Source organism: Rhinatrema bivittatum, chromosome 18 (genome assembly GCF_901001135.1).
Source record: "Rhinatrema bivittatum chromosome 18, aRhiBiv1.1, whole genome shotgun sequence".
NCBI classification, from domain to species: domain Eukaryota; kingdom Metazoa; phylum Chordata; class Amphibia; order Gymnophiona; family Rhinatrematidae; genus Rhinatrema; species Rhinatrema bivittatum.
Genome location: NC_042632.1, coordinates 52,867,532 through 52,884,322, shown reverse-complemented (window position 1 = coordinate 52,884,322; position 16,791 = coordinate 52,867,532). Strand labels below are relative to the sequence as shown.

General features: G+C 43.7%; 1 protein-coding gene across 2 annotated transcripts in view; it reads left to right on the top strand.

Annotated features, from left to right (window-relative positions):
* LARS (leucyl-tRNA synthetase) overlaps positions 1 to 16,791 on the top strand; it is a 42,509-nt gene that overhangs the window by 5,491 nt on the left and 20,227 nt on the right. The window contains exons 1-18 of one of the 2 annotated variants that reach the window (XM_029583644.1): positions 1,906 to 2,044; positions 4,481 to 4,599; positions 5,578 to 5,665; positions 6,541 to 6,621; positions 7,457 to 7,594; positions 9,001 to 9,162; positions 10,379 to 10,491; positions 10,695 to 10,758; positions 11,995 to 12,062; positions 12,455 to 12,680; positions 13,276 to 13,363; positions 13,446 to 13,522; positions 13,652 to 13,705; positions 14,721 to 14,861; positions 15,639 to 15,716; positions 16,323 to 16,408; positions 16,505 to 16,570; positions 16,653 to 16,735. In XM_029583644.1, coding sequence (XP_029439504.1) covers positions 2,039 to 2,044; positions 4,481 to 4,599; positions 5,578 to 5,665; positions 6,541 to 6,621; positions 7,457 to 7,594; positions 9,001 to 9,162; positions 10,379 to 10,491; positions 10,695 to 10,758; positions 11,995 to 12,062; positions 12,455 to 12,680; positions 13,276 to 13,363; positions 13,446 to 13,522; positions 13,652 to 13,705; positions 14,721 to 14,861; positions 15,639 to 15,716; positions 16,323 to 16,408; positions 16,505 to 16,570; positions 16,653 to 16,735 — 1,738 coding nt within the window. In that variant the 5' untranslated portion in view covers positions 1,906 to 2,038. Of the gene's footprint in view, positions 1 to 1,905; positions 2,045 to 4,480; positions 4,600 to 5,577; positions 5,666 to 6,540; positions 6,622 to 7,456; positions 7,595 to 9,000; positions 9,163 to 10,378; positions 10,492 to 10,694; positions 10,759 to 11,994; positions 12,063 to 12,454; positions 12,681 to 13,275; positions 13,364 to 13,445; positions 13,523 to 13,651; positions 13,706 to 14,720; positions 14,862 to 15,638; positions 15,717 to 16,322; positions 16,409 to 16,504; positions 16,571 to 16,652; positions 16,736 to 16,791 lie in introns of those variants that run through there. The other variant, XM_029583645.1, reaches the window with a different exon arrangement.

Below are 16,791 nucleotides of genomic sequence, written 5' to 3'. Positions count from 1 at the left end.
AAGTAGATCCATTTCTTGCTGACCAGTCCCAGGGACAAGCAGTGGCTTTCCCCAAGTCTACATGGCTAATAATAGTTTATGGACTTTTATTCCTGGAACTTGTCCATACCCATTTTAAACTCATCTACAGTATGCAAGAACCTTGATCACATCCTCCACCAACATACCCAAATCTTTCAGATAGTATGGGTAAAACTGTTACCTTTTTCTCTTAAAAGTAAATGTAGGAGTCTGGGGACTACTTATCGTTAGAAGGCTATTCAAATCACTATTTTTTTTAATCAACTCCCATCTGGTTCTGTCTTTGGCAAGAACTGGGAAGTAGGGATGGGTGGCAGGGAGAGGAGATGCTGGTCAGGGGGTGGAGGAAAGAGAAGGACGATGGGCAGTGGGAGAGAAAGCTTTGCTGGATTCCCCACTATCAAAACATAGTAAATGACAGTAGGTAATGATCCAAACAGTCCACCCAGTTTGCTTAGCAAGCGGTTCAGGTAGTAACTGCTGCTCTGTGCAGGTTACCCCCATTCCTTCTGTTAAGGGTACTAACTGCTTCTCTGTATAGGTTACTCCATTGAGAAATTTTACACCAACAGGAGATAATACTGGGCTGGATTCCCTGCTGATAAGTCTGGGGGAATAGAATTGTGCTATCTGCCCAGGGCACATGAAACCCTAAGGAAAACAAATGTTCAAGTCCTCTTTTTTTAAAGGAACTTTATTACATAGGCATAAAGTTCAACAAACAAACTGGTGGTGATCATTTTTATTGACAAATTTAATACCTTTGTAACTAGCTTTGGAAAGCTGTGTTTCCTTCCTCTGATCAGTGCAAACAATGAAGGGAGTAAGTTTTTCGAAAGCTTGCCATAAATAAATTACTGCAATAAAAGTTCTCATCTACAACTTGTTTGTTGCCCATTTTTTTCAAATTAATGAATACTTTATTGCTCTGTATTGCTTATAATCTCTGCATTTTTAGCCTATTGGTCCATTTTTTTCCCTTTATTTCTACATATTTACGAGGACTAACATAGCAACCACACAACATTCAAGAAACTTAATTTGAGTTTTCATATAACCTAGTGGTTAGAGCATCAGGTCGAGAACCCAGTGTTCAAATCCCATTTCTCCTACTGATGCTGCAAGTGACTTTGAGCAAGTGATTTCAGGGACAAACTTGGTGCCTGGTTTACTAAGCATTTTCCCCCTAGACACAGAATGGAAGTAAAACCTTAGTAAATCATGCTCTTAAGACTGTAAACCCTCTGGGGTAACTCTCCTGACATCAACAAAGAATAATAATCTACAAATCATACGAGGAACAAAGTAAAACATGGAGAAACAGCACTGAAAGAACGCTAAGCCCTTACAAAATAAGACAAGGTTTTCACAAGTTAAATTGTTTTTACAATTATGTATTATTGAAATATACTGCTTCGTTTTCATGCTAAATGTGCTATTTTAAATATACACTACATACATTTAGTCAATCAGAACCTTTCCTACAATTATAAAAATTATTTACGCAAACAAAAGATACAGAAACAAATACGAGTCAATGACGTAACGCAGTAGGCTAAAGGCAAACACCTCCCCTTCTGTCGTCCATCTATAACAAGTTTAGAAAGGCATTGCGGACATGTATTTTCATGCCACCATTCAAGGCATTGACCACCAGAGATGAGCTGGGCAGCACAAAAAAAAAAACTACGCTTCCCGGCAGCCTGCTTATGCCAGTTGTATTTCCTGCTTGTCCGCAGCCAGTCAACTAAGCGTGCGTACTTTCTCCATAGCCAATCAGCCGACGATTTCGCCGCAGGCGTTCGCCCTCCTGCTCCGGCCTGCAGCCAATCTGCTGCGCCTTCCCTTGACGTAGGCGGGGAAGAGAAGGGAGGGGCGGGGGATAGAGCGGAGCACGTGGTTCGCCGGTTGTTTTCCGTTTCCGTCCTGCGCCTGCTTGGGGCGGAGTGGAGCAACGTGTAAGGAGAGGGTTTACTCGGCGCCGGTTTTGCTTTTTCCGGCTGGCACGCGATACACAATGACGGTGAGTGGCTTTCGTTGCGGGAGCTCCCGCACGGCTGCTGCCAGAGGGAGGCTGTCGTTCGTTCAGTTCCCCTGCCAGCTCATGTTTGCACCAATTCCACTCCCCCCCCCCCCCAAATTGCTGTAAACTTTTTTTTTTTGGGGGGGGGGGGGCGGAGAGAGCAGAAATGGGTATTATTCCTCTGAAAAGGACGAGATGTCATTGTGGCACGGGACTCGTTTTGACATTATGGATGAATTTTGTTGAGGTGAATGATTAGTGGGTAGATCAGACTTGACAGGGGTAGCGGAGCACCTTTTTGGGGTGGGGGAGCTAACCTCTTCTCCCCTCTCCCCTTAGCTTCTTTAGTTGCTGATGCCTATAGGACAGAAGATAAGTTGGGCTGTGGCCACGGTGGCGAGCCCCTGCCTATCCTGTTTGAGAAGAATACGGATTTAGAAGATCTATTCAAAGCATGGGCTGCAGATATTGAAGAAGCAAACCAGTAGTTCCTTTTTAGTCACTTGTAGCCTAGTGATTAGAGCAGCAGGCTGAGAACCAGGGAAGTCACTTCACACTGCGTTGACTGTTTTTCTCCTATTTTAAGTCTGGGAAAATGCATAATAAACGTACTTTTTTGTTCTAAATATGAAGTTGTGTAGATTCACATCCTGCAGAGTTGATCACTGCAGATGTTCAGGGTTAGTGGCTTCTTTCTCCCAGTAGTAGAAGTTAACATTTGGCCTAACAGTTGAGAGCTTAAATTTGTAAAACTGAAAAGGAAAAATTGCATAATTGTAGGTCTGACATTTGTAGGATTAGTTTCAGAAATGCCAGTGAGTGGGATATTTAATGCAATTACCATTTATAGTACTCCTACTATAAGAAATAGGTAAAAATCAGGATATACCATTCAAATAAACTGCAGCATAAACTATTTTTATTTATTTAGATTTAACCTGTGTCTAAAAGCTAATTCACTTTTTAATACTTTTATTTGGGTTTTTTTTTACAAAACTATTATTAATTTTAATGGTCTAGGCCTATTACTGTCTACCTATCTAATTGTTTTCGAATTGTTCTTAAATGCAAAATATGGAGTTCTTAATTTTAATTGGATATGATTACCTATGTTTGTTTGTTTATTTTGGATGTCTATGAATTATTGATACTTCTACTCTGATCAGTTTAATTCATAGGTTTCTCAGTATGTTATTGTGCCATATATTGGTTATGTGTATGAACTATACTTTGTTTTGAGAATTGTTATCCTAAGCTGAGCATGTCTGTTGGAAAGGTGGTGTACACATTTAAATGTATTTATTCAGTTCATAAATAAGTGCAAAAAATCTTATTGTCACATTTTTGGAACATTTTTGCCGTGGACTGAGAATGATGTAACTACATGATAAGAGTTCAAGTTTACATACATTATTTTATATGCAGGTCAGTTGTGCTGAAACAGTTTTTAAAGCATACATCTCATTTGCACTTTAGAATAGTCACAACATCTTTGCTGTTTCTTTAAACAGTTTTTACCACTACACTAGTCATTGCTGTTGCCAGATTAGAATTGCTACCATCCCTCAAGCAGAGGAACCTCAATCTCCTTAAAGCAAAGTTGTGAGAATCCTCATAATTAAATAACTGTTCCCTAATTTATGTCCAATGGAAATTTTAAAGAAGTGATTTTCTTATAGAATGTCTGAATGCATTAAGTTGCAGACTTGTAGGTGAGACCTTCTTAGAGTGATAACCATGCATGCTTCTACCCTAAATGTTTTGTGGTTGAATATAAAAATATATAAACTCAAAACATTTAAAAATGTATGGATTATGCAATGTTTAGACCCATGGTTATACAGAAATTGGCACCATTTATGAAATCATTGAACAGGTACTGGTTTTCAATTCTGGGAATGAGGTCTGTGGTAATATATGACTTTTTTGAAATGTTTTTGGATTGACCTTTGCATAATGCTTTTGGTGGTCTCTCCTATTTTTGGATTTTCTTTATTGCTAAAAATGTATGGATTCACGGAGTGTATGGTGTGATTACTTCAGTTTTTAGACATATTTCTCTAGAGCAAAGCCACCTAATTGTTGAGGGTGTGCCCATATTTCTGTCTGTCCATATGTATGTTGCAGGGGCCACCTTTGTGGATGGATTTTGCTGAAGTTTGCTAGGAGAGTATCTGGCCAACCTGTTACTAGTCATGCCAAATTTCAGCAACATTATCAAGTGGAAGGGCCCCTGAGGTGTCCAGAGGTCACTCCTAATGACAAAAAGAAATAACCAAAACATGCCTTCTGCTATTAGCATATACGTCTACAATTTGTTCAGAGTGTATTTACCTGCATGGTAATGTTATCAGATGGGTGCAGCTGCTGTACTATCAGGTGAAATATTATAGATGGTGGTGATTTATCATTTGTTTTGTTTATTGGTTACAATAGGAACGAAAGGGAACAGCAAAGCTGGACTTTCTAAGGACCATTGAAAAAGAAATCCAAGCAAAATGGGAGGCTGAGAAAATGTTTGAGGTCAATGCTTTAGACCCTGAGAATAAGACCAGGTAATAACTTTTATTAAGTCAACAAAAGTGCCAGTTGCAAGCTCCCAGTATTGCTATGGTCTGTGCCTCAGACAATGCACTAGTAAGGCCAAGTGTTGAAATGTAGTGAGGAAGTGAAATGAATAATCTCAGGATTTACCCGCTTCTGGTTGTGTATACAGGAATCTGGATTTCAATCATAAATTGATTTGTGGTTTTAATTTTCTATTGACGTGATTAGAGACAGTCCTGGGATTAGTAACACAAATATTTGGACACTGAAACTTATCTTCTCAGAAGAGCATGATTTTTAAATCCAGAATTATTTCAGATCTGAAGGATTGTGGGTAATCTGTTTTATACTTAAAAATGAAACTTGAGTTGGGACCTACCCCACTAAACAAATGATTGTCTTTAATGATATATTGCAACCGAACCTTTAGCAGCACCTGTTAGAATGTACTATTGTACGCCCTCACCTACATTAATTTATGTGTCTACATGTAAACCGTTGCGATGGTATATGACCTAGCGACGGTATAGAAAAGATTTTAAATAAATAAACTACAACGTTGAGTGCCAGCAGTTCTCTTATTAATTTGAGCAGGTTTTGATAAAATGGCAAGATATTGATTCCTGCTGGTGATCTGATTTGTTTGTCTTAGGCCATTGATACCACTTGTATTGTTGCTTGCATTTATCTTCATTTGTTCATACTGTGCTGTCTGTATGCTGCACCGGACTCTGCCAGCCTGCTTGGCTGTTTCAGTTTTTACATGTGTGTGGGCAGATACTTCTCCCTGGGTCTCAAAGCTTTGTTGTACAATCCTGTTTGCGCCTCTGTACAAATACGATTGCAGGATTTCATCCATTTTACACTAGTAAATAACCTTTTTTTGTATTCCTTGTCTTGTCCAGCTTTGTAATGTGCTTTGATTGTAGAGTGATCTGTAAGGAGTATGAGCTGTAATTGGGTATGTGCTTTTAATATTTTGACAGTACAGGCAAGTTTCTTGTAACCTTTCCATACCCGTACATGAATGGACGCCTCCACCTTGGACACACATTTTCTTTGTCTAAATGTGAGGTATGGATTTCATTTTCTATAAATCATTTTTTCTATGCCAGTCAAATTTTAAAAACTTAATCTCTACACTAGGAAAATTGGGGTGCCTTATGTAACTGAGTATTCAGACAATTAAAAATTTGGACTGGTAAGACGAATCTGAGAGAGGCACAGAATGCATCAAGTTAAATTGGTGCTAAAAATCTTAGACCTGGTGCCCTCAAGAATTGGCAGTCCAAGCACAAGTAAAGTCTTTAAACTGGCACAGTATTCCCTCAGTATCCAGAGCAAAAGGGCTGTCGCCTGTTTGGCAGTGGAGCAGTTCTCTCCTGGTTACAGCATATTATGGCTTTCTCCCAGTGTTCATAGTGAGTGAGCACGCACTGGAGTACTAGAAATGGATTGTGGTGGAGTATCAAGGACTATAAATAAACTGGGTGATTTGATCTTCTGTCCACAGGTTGGAAAATTCGTGGGAGCTAGGTCACCTGAGTGTCTAAAATGTGGCACTGGAGCCTAAACTTCAGAAAAGCAAAAAATGATACAAAATACTAAATTAAAAAATGAGCAAAGAAGGATTTAAAAAAGCCAGGGAAAATAGTGATAAAAGTAAGGAATCATTTTTCCCTGGTTCCTAAAATGTTTTGACTGGCACTTAAGATTTTTGTAAATGTAGTTGCACTATTTTCTGCTGATTTGAACATTAAGTGCTGTGCAGAGTCGGACCAAGGTCCAGCGAGCCCAGCTTCCTGTCTCTGACAGTGGCCAGTCTGGCCCCAGCAGCTGATTGATTTTTTTTTGTATATCTTAATCTGTCTTGCAGCAAGGTCCTTGTTCTTGCTGGCCCCCTGTGTTAATTACCTACTGTTTACCTCTCCAAACTGTGTCTTTTGTAGTTTGCAGTCGGGTTTCAGAGACTGAAAGGAAAGCACTGCCTGTTCCCCTTTGGACTGCACTGCACTGGAATGCCCATTAAGGTACAACCTTGCCCCTCGCTGATTTAGGATTAGGAATGAGGCTTTTAGTTCACGTTGTGGCTTTGGTGATTGCTTACAAATGTTCACATGTCATCATCCTGTCTGACCAAAAGTATGGGTTGATGGGGAGTGTATTAAGTTGCGGAAGAGAGAGTTTCCGTGTTGATGTCACCATGGAATAAACTGGTGCACGGAAGCTGGAAGCAGAGGTTTTCTTTTCCGTTGGATTTGGTGCGCCGTTTTGTCAGTCACGCAGGAGTTTGCTTTCTCCCTTCTCTGCACGGGCTTTTAAACCCACATCATTGTCTGTGTAGCACTGCCAGGTTCTGCCCAGTCCTTGCTCCTTAAAGTTTACAGACGGACACAGATTAGAAAAGAAAAAGAACAGGCTTTAAGTAAAAACAGTGAGGACATGATTGGGGGGGGGGGGGAAAAACTAAAACCAGGTGTGCTCTATAGCTGGGGATTAATTGAGCAAAGGGCAAAAGATTTGCTTTCTGTATAAGAAAAGCAGGAACTGGGTGAGGGATGGAAATGAACCAGAAGCTTATTTTATTTACTTTTTTTTTAGAAACTAGAAAAGATGCACTGTTAGCTTGCCAAAAAGAATATTGATTCAAAGAAAACCAACAAAGTAGTGGACGGAAATGATATGAGACTTCAAGCTTTATGGGCTCAGATCGTTTGAGTCTGTAGTAATCCCAAAAAGCATTTGTTTGCCTCTTATAAGAATCCTTTCAGCTCCCTGTACTCATAGCAAACAGACTGCGCGTATTCCCTTTTAATGGATTAACTACCCACATCAGCCGGGTCCTAATGGCGCTTTTGTTTCCAGGCTTGTGCAGACAAGCTAAACAGAGAATTGGAGCTGTACGGCTGTCCACCTCAGTTTCCCGAGGAAGACGAAGACGAGGAAGAGGCCCTTGTCAAGAAGGAAGATGTGATCCTCAAAGACAAGACAAAAGGCAAAAAGGTAGCGTGTTAAATGCATGTAGCCGGGTGACTTCCTAGAATATATCACACACACAGCTGTAGTAACCTGACGAATAAGGGAGTATGTTGTCTGCTATGAGTTATTCATGGGTAAAACCTCAGTGTGAAATCACAGATGATACGAGATGATGCAAAAAAACCCCCATGGTCCGTTCCCAGTCCTGGCTTGCCTAATCTGTCTAATTTTCAGGTTGTTGGCTGAGAAACTGGCCTGCGTATGTAATAGCCTGCTCATGCAATTTGTCCCTGTGCATTTCCAGTGTCTGCTGGTGGCTATATTTCTGAAGGGCCATAAGTTTTTTGGTCGTCTTACTTGTTTAAACAGATTTATTAACCGTGCCCTGCAATGTTTGGGGTGGTTTACAAGAGACCAGACAAAATAAAACGTGTAACTAAAATATTATGAAATCGAGTTTAAAAACAATCAAACTAACTTGAAAACAAAACGAACCTGGTGAACAAACATGAGATCTTAAGTTTCACAGACGTCTTTAAAAGCTTGATTTCTTAATTCTGAAAAGTGCTTTCCAATCCGTACAGTGATAAGGAGCTTGCTGTTGATTAGAAGTGTGGCAGATAACTAATGGTAGCAGTATGAAGGTGAGGCTGATTTCAGAAGCATTTTGGGAGGCCAGTGTAGTAGATATTTAATGACAATCAGAAGGTGCACAAATGACCTCCAAGTTTCAGAGCATTTTCAGCCTAAACTGTGGAATGAGGGTAAATGAAGCTTTCTGGGTACTCTGCAGTCATCAAAGACCTGCACTTGTTGCCCTGTAACCCTTCTTAGAAGTTACACTAAGAGCTGGCGCATATCACTGTAGCTAGCAAGAGAGCTGAACACAAATTGGATGGCTTTCCTTGCAAAATGTGAAAAGCGACTGACAAAAGACATCTGGAACCCAAGTGCTGCCCTCTGGGTAGTTTTGTAGTAGTTTGCATGAATTTTAATTCCCTGTATGTACCCGGATCAGTCCAGACTGCTGGGTTTTGCCTCCCCTCCAGCAGATGGAGACAGACGTTTTTGACTGACACTGCCCTTAAGTTGAGGCGCCACCTGCGAGTCCCTCAGTATTTCTCTGTCTCCAGCAGACGGTGGAGGTGCAGCCCACAGTTAGGACTGCTCATTTGTGTGCAGATTTTTTTTTTTCTGGGAAACACTTAAGTGCATGAGTGCAAGCCCCGTCCCAATGCCACCGCTCAGTGCAGGTAAACTTATGTACAGACAGGACGTCTGTAACAATTCATAGAAATGTATTTGAAAATTACTCTCCTTGTGTCAATTAGGGGGGAAAATTGGCTCTTTAGATGGCATCCAAGTCCTGCTGCTAATTTTCCTGTTTTGTAACTTTTATTGAATCTACCTCTCTACATCCTTTCGTCTAGAGCAAGGCTGCAGCTAAGTCTGGATCTTCCAGGTATCAGTGGGGAATCATGCGGTCTCTGGGTCTTTCTGATGAAGAAATCGTGAAGTTTTCCGAGGCTGAGCACTGGCTGGATTACTTCCCACCGCTGGCTGTGCAGGATCTGAAGAGCATGGGCTTAAAGGTGCTAGTTTAGAGCCAGTTTAAAAAATAAATAAATAAATAAAATGTGTTTGACTTGACAGGTTCATTTTTTTTTGTCCGTTATTCTTAAACTACCTTTGAAACTTAAGCCAGGAGTTCTCAGCTCTGGTCCTCGAGGGTTATCCTCACTTGAGTATTCATGAGATGTATTTGCATTTGGTGACTCGGTTTATGCAGGTTGGATATTCTGTGTTTGGCTCTCTAGAGCAGTGCTTCTCAGCGCAGTCCTCTGGGCACACCTGGCCTGGCAGGTGTTCAGGATCTCCCCACTGAATATCCATGAGAGAGATCTGCATATTCATTGTGGGTATCCTGAAACCTAACTGGTTAGGCGTGGCCCGAGGACTGCGTTGAGAAGCACTGCTCTAAAGTGTACTACTGAGCTTCTACAGCTGACTTTCAGAAGGTTTGGGCAAGAATGCCTGCAGTACAGTCTTAAATGCGGTTTATCTCTGTAACCGTGAATGATTTGCAGGCTGCACATATCTTAACGTGGGCATTTTTAGCTCTGATCCTCTTAAGGTCCTACGTGGGCCTGATTACTTGTGTGTACTTGGTCCTAGCACCAGGTGAAGTTGCATATTTTGGTTACTCTACAAATCAGGCCTGTTTGTGACCCTCGAGGGCTAGAGTTTAGAACTGCTGATTTAGGGCATTTAATCTTAGCAGAGGATTTTGGTTTCATGAGCTGGTGTGACTATGAAATTTTATTTCACCGATCCATTGTGGTTAGATTCCAGGAACATGTGATAAGTACTGAGTGTTTCATGTGGTATTTGTGACAGGTTTGAAGGGAAGCTGATCCGTTTTGTATGGAGAGACTCTTGACCTCTCTCTGTGCCACGTTAGTACTGCGCATGTGTATCACCGAGTAAAGTCACCTCTAAGAATATTAACGAGTTTTAGAAATTGTTTTCAGTCTCAGAATTAAACACAAAAGGACAAATGTAAAGGTTGGGCAAAAACTGAAATGCATCAGACCTGCTGGTCAGTTTGCTTGCATAGTTTTGATGCGAGGACTTAATGTCCCAAAGGAGAGAAGATATTGGGCAAGGAAGAAGGATTGGAGGGCTTGTGCCCATGAGTGGTGAATGCCGAGAGTCTGAAAGAGCGTGCTGGACCCGGCGCGGCGAGCCGAAGGCTGCATTCAGAGTTTTCCTGCTCGAGTACTTACCGTTTGCTTTTCTGGGTTCTAGGTAGACTGGCGCCGTTCTTTCATCACCACGGATGTTAATCCGTATTATGACTCCTTTGTTCGCTGGCAATTCTTGACCCTAAAGGAGAGGAATAAAATCAAATTTGGGAAACGGTGAGCAGGGCTCTTGTCTTCGCTAAATCTGTGACACTGGTCCTTGGAGACCTTGCTTGCTTATTGATGTTAATAAGACATTGACCTTGAACGTCTGCAGACTGCCTGGAAGGGTGGACTTTATCATCCTAACCTAACAAACCGTTGTATATTCCTGCCCAGGAATATGTTGTCAGTTCATGACTTTCTGTATTGTGTCCTAGGTATACCATTTACTCTCCAAGAGATGGACAGCCCTGCATGGATCATGACAGACAAACAGGAGAGGTAGTTATGTTTTATGGGGCAGAGAAATTATGTTTTCTAAACAGGCTTTTTGGGGTTCATCTGGCAATTTTCAGAGCCCGAAAGAGGCTCCCTGCTGCTCCCCTGGAGCCTTGATGTTAGGATGACCTTCTGCCAATCCTTTGTTTTTATTTTTGTGGAACTTCAGGTTCAAACATTCATCTGTAAATAGCTGTGCAGGAAGTGTTCAGTGGGTTGGAGCCTGTTCCCCCAAAAGCCTAGCTACAAATCTCAAGATTCATTGACAAATCACTTTTAATGGGAGGAGCAGTTACAGCCCTAAGCAGTGGTACAATTATCATTGGTGATCTGTATGAAGGGGAAAACCCATTTGAAAATCAATTAAAAACTTTTTTTCTTTCATTTAAAAAAATGTAAGTCTCACTGACCCTGGTGGTGAGAATTATTACGAAGCTTGCTAATAGTAAGAACATAATTCTGGCAGTATGGTGATGTCAGCTTTGCAGAATTAAGTAAGTGGGGCAGAGAAATCCCATAGATCTTTTCTTGTATGTATTAAGGGGCTATTTCTGTCTGTAATCTTTAAGCACAGACTTCACACCATATTTTCAAAACAGTTACATGCGACTGCACGACACAGGTGAGATCCCGACCAATCGAAAAAGGCTGCTGCCTTAATCTTCAGAAGGCGGGAGTTTTGAAATGGTTTTAATGCGTTTCTTATGTTTTCTCTCATGGGCTGCACCTTTGCGTGCACTTTCTCATCGTCTTTCTCAAAGCAAAGTTATTTATTTATTTGTTTATGTCTTTTCTGTTTCCAAAATACTTCAGTCCAGTGCAGAGCACATACAACTCCGCCCGGTCTGCACCCCCAAAATGCCTCTTCCGGGGTGTGTAAATTTACGCACCTAAGCCATATATGGGTGAAAAGTTTCTCACCCGCTGGGTGGTCGGGTTTAGAATGTACCAATTGTGTGGCTAAAACGCTAATTTATGCGCTCTTATGGCTTTGAAAATGTCCTCCCTCTAGGCATTCTGTTGGTGACGATGTCCAGTGTTTGGGCTGCGTTTGATCCTTTGGTGGTGGTTTCTGTTTGAGCCTCATCTTGGGGTTCACTAATAAGGCGTAGAATCAGAAATGACTAAGTACAATATTATTTCTGCTATTGTAAAAAGGAGAAGGTAGCAAAACGTGTGTGTGTGCACGAAATCTCCCCTCAGTAGGTGCTAAAATGTCTCTTTGTCTCCGCTGTTTAGGGAGTAGGGCCGCAGGAGTATACTTTAATAAAACTGAAGCTCCTGGATCCTTACCCTGCAAAGTTAAGGTAAGGCTTCGGAAAGGAAAGCCGTGCAAGGGGCCTGCCTGATGTTTCTGGTATGAATGCTGAATCCAGACCTAACTCAGATCACCCGGGTCCTTGCTGGGACCTGCACAGCTGAAAGAAAAGTCCCGGGGTTTAATAAGACCTGGGATGAATGGGAGGGTCCGTGCGGTAATCTCGTCCGCAGCTCTTGCAAAACAAATTTAAATGAGATCTGGTGTGCAATAGGATTGAATTAGCACAAGCGTGAGCCCGTGCGTCCTGTATACACAGGAGGCATTTATTGATCATTGCTCTGTTCTTCCCCCCCCCCCCCCCCCCAAACTGAGCAAGCTAACCTTTTTTTTTATATTCTGTTTTAAGGTATCCTTTTTTGTTTAATTCTTCACTTTTAGTGGCCTTAAGGGAAGAAACATTTTCTTGGTGGCGGCTACCATGCGACCGGAGACCATGTTTGGACAGACGAATTGCTGGCTGCGCCCCGACATGCTCTACATTGCCTTTGAGACTGCGAACGACGACATTTTCATCTGCACCCAGCGAGCAGCCAGGAACATGTCCTACCAGGGCTTTACCAAGGACAACGGGGTGGTGCCTGTGGTCAAGGAGTTGATGGGAGAGGTCAGTATGACCTCTTGCTTACTGCCATTCCTGGTGGCGGAGGGGTAGCAGAGAGAGGAGCGGCTCGGTAGGTTTGAATGTGGGCCTTGAGAGGTTTTTGTTTGTTTTTTCTTCTTGGTCATTGCTGATTTGGATTTCCATTGAGCATATTTATTATCCTTCCGGACCGGATGGCCCGCGGCGCTCCGTCTCTGCCATTATTTGCTGTGTTGGTGTGGATTCTGGAGTTTATCGATGAAGTCTCTAGAACCCCATCGGGCAGGACCGTTTTCTGCTCCAGATCGTTGCACACTGGGGACTAGAGTTAAGGATGCGTTAGCCTAGGAAACCCTTCATGGGGGCGACCCTATTGAGTAATTATAAAGAAAACCCAGAGGGAAAGGGTCAGGTTGCTGTGTGAATAAAGAAATTTGTGTTCCGCGAGAGGTGGTTCATGCGCCCCTGGGCATCCTTAACGTTTACAGCCCTGTTCAGTAGTGGTCGCTGCCGTTTCGTCTTTTAGCGAATAGTCTGAATCCTATAAGAGCTCGCAAGCTGTTTCAAGCGAATCTGCCCGTCGCTGACCCAGTATTGTTTGGTGTCCTTTCCCGCACAGGACATTCTGGGAGCTGCCCTCTCCGTCCCTCTGACATCTTACAGAGTCGTCTATGCTCTCCCCATGCTCACCATTAAAGAAGACAAAGGTAAGCACGGCCTCCGTCCAGCTTTCCTCTCGGCCGTGTCTTGGGCCCTTGTGTGCTGATGGTCGTTGTGTTGTCTCTTTAGGCACTGGGGTGGTCTCTAGTGTTCCCTCGGATTCCCCAGACGACATTGCAGCCCTGCGTGACTTGAAAAAGAAGCAGGTGAACTCCTGAAACAGTTTTATTCAGCATTCCTCGTAATCCTAGCCCGGTTACAATATGGATGTTTAGTGCTGTGAATTGTTTTTAGCATGAGTGTGTCTGACAGTTTCTTTTGTCTTCCTGTTTCAGGCACTAAGGTTAAAATACGGAATAAAAGATGACATGGTCCTGCCTTTCGAGCCCGTGAGTGCCTTAAGTTGTGTGCCACGTACAGTATAATGCAGCCGTTCAGTGCGTGGTTTAATATCAAAGTTTAGAAACAGATTCTGGAAAAGCTTGCCATTATGGGCCAGGAGACTGGGTAGGAGAGGTTGAGGGCAGGGGGAGCAGTGACCGTTTTTGGAGAGGAGAGAGAAGCTGGATTGTAGATGGGCGGAGGAGGGGAAAACATGGGTGGGAAGGGAGAGGTGGAGAGACAGATGGGCTGAGCGAAAAGAGGTAAACAAATTGCAGAAGTGGAGACAGGCTCGCTGCTGCTTCCTCCTCAATGAGATCCCATCTTTCTGAAGGGCCTGGTTTTCCCCTGCTTTTCTTGCCGTCTGTCTTAGTCCATTATTGAAGCTCTCTTGTCAGGACACTCTCAGCCCTACTCTTTCCTTGCTACAATGTCAGCTCTCTCCCCCCCTCGCTCTGCTTGTCCATCCACTACCAGCCCCACAACACCCCCAGAATCTGCTATCCCTGAACATGTCCAGAGAAGGGGGTTGTGTATCCCTACCAGCAGATGGAGACAGAGAACAAAGCTTTGGCTCCTTCACTCTGGAATAAACCCCAGATCCTCCCGTCCTGCCTTCCACTCTAAATTAAAGTCCTACATTTTTCACCTTGCCTGTCCTAAACCCCTCAGGTCTCTTCCTTCCACTCTTCCAGGTTCTCTGTATGGTCACGTGAGCGCCTTTCCCACTTACCCACCGTAAGGTGTGCTATCTGAAACTGGCCGTGTACGAATAACGAAAAATATACAGATGAACACAGCAAAGATAAAACTTTATTTTTGGAAGAGAAAATATTACAAAATTCAAAGTGCAGTTCATAGAAAACAGAATTGCACTGGAAAAGAGGGGTGCATTTCTTATGGGGTGTGCGCGCTGGTCTGCATGCAGGATCAGGCTGCAGGCCCCTGGGGGCCAGTAACTGCCTTCTGCTTCATTTCATGAGGTTTTTGGGGGTTTTTTTTGACAAACCGCCTCCGTTGTAGGTGCCCATCATTGAAATTCCGGGCTACGGAAACCTTTCGGCCCCGCTGGTCTGCGATGAGCTGAAGATCCAGAGTCAGAATGACCGAGAGAAGCTTGCGGAAGCCAAGGAGCAGTTGTACCTGAGAGGATTTTACGAAGGCGTGAGTGAGGGGGGGGGGGGGGGGATGCTGCTGCTCCTTCACCTTGAATACAGTTTATTCAATCCGTGCAGGAGTCTTAGGCTCTGATTAACAACAAAAGACGCTGTCGTGCCTGCCTCTCCAGCAGATGGAGACAGACGTTTTTTGACCGACACTGCCCTGAAGTTGAGGCGCCACCTGCAGTCCCTCAGTATTTCTCTGTCTCCAGCAGACGGTGGAGGTGCAGACTCCCTGCGGTCTGAAGTAAAAATAAATAAATAAAACCGCAGTTTATGATTTTTGCCCCGGGTAACAGCTGCAGCTCCCCCCTCCACCTCTTTATTCATGTGTACTGCCTGGCCACTAGATGTCGCTGTTGTGCGATATTGCTTCCTTTCCCCAGGGGCTGCTAACCCAGGACCAGGACCTGGGCTAGGCCATCAGACTCAGGTCTCCCGCAGGGCAAAGTGCAGCACAGCCAATGAGTAGTCAGGCTGGCTCATTTTCCACCCCAAGGTGACTGTCCCACGCCATTGCAGGTTCACTTAGTGGCTGAAGGCTCCTAGACTGAATGCCCCCAGTGTCAGGGTTTTTTCCCCTCTCGGGCAGTGGGCCTGGGCCTGAGTGTAATGACTTGCCCAGTCCTTACTGGCCACAGTGCACACAATTTTCTCCCTCTCTGCACCGTACTACATCTGAACCACAAGCAGCAGCACTAACGGGGCACTCGGCTATTTAAAAGTGGGCAGGGAGAAAGCGGTGCAGTGGTGCTGATGTCAGACTGTATATTTGTCACAGGTCATGTTGGTGGATGGATACAAAGGTCAGAAAGTCCAAGATGTCAAGAAGTCCATTCAGAAGAAGATGATTGACCAGGTAAGTAGGGCCGCTGGACCTGCTTTATCAGCTTTCTGTGCAGGGCGGTGACTGGCTGTTGAGTATTATTGGGTCACATTTGCTGATCTCACCCCATGACCTTTCCCAAGCCATTCGTGATTCTTTCCTTCGTTTTCTTGGACCCTGAGGATTTATTTTCCTTTGCTGGTATGGTGGTAACCACAGATTTGCAAGATGCTGGCGGTATAGTGCTTAGGTCACAGAGCCGTGATTCCTGGAGACCCAGGCTCCAGCTCCCTCCGCTCTCATTGCAGACGTGAGATTTCCTGGCGTATAGCCAGATGGACTCAGGACCAACGTCGGCTTTGAAACCGGACTCTGTCTCCACCTGCTGGCAGGGGAGCGTAAACCCATTGGTCCTGAGTCCATCTGTCCACACTAAGGAAAACGAAATTGTTAGGTAAGTAATTTCTACATTTTGTTTCTAATAATTTCTGCCTCGCTCCACTTTTGGGGCTCCGTATGATTTTTCAGGGCAATTCTTTTTATTGCTTTTAAATATTTGTATTCAGTGTTTTGGTTTAAAATGTGTGAAGTATAACCATGACCTGAAGAATTTGCACTGCCCCCTGCCTTCCTTCCCAGGGAGAAGCGATGATCTACATGGAGCCTGAGAAACAGGTTATGTCCAGATCTGCGGATGAATGTGTGGTGGCGCTTTGTGACCAGTGGTGAGTGATTCAGGAGGCCGTCCCAGTGCCTGTGAGGTATTTCCGTGCTGCTCACCGGTGGGTGTGGGTTTCACTTGTGTTTTTTTCTCTTGCTAGGTACTTGGATTATGGGGAGGAATCCTGGAAAAAGCAAGCGCGGGAATGCTTGAAGGGCCTGGAAACGTAAGTGAAGGGGAATAAAATGGGCCTGCTCGTGAGTGACGCGGGGGAGGCGTGAATAATCTGTGGGGTGCACTCTCCACAGGTTCTGTGAGGAGACGAGAAGAAATTTTGAAGCCACACTGGAGTGGCTACAGGAACACGCCTGCTCAAGGACTTATGGTTTAGGTGGGTTAAATGCAAACTTCTTCCTGTATTTAATGGGTTTTTGGTACCTTAGAAAA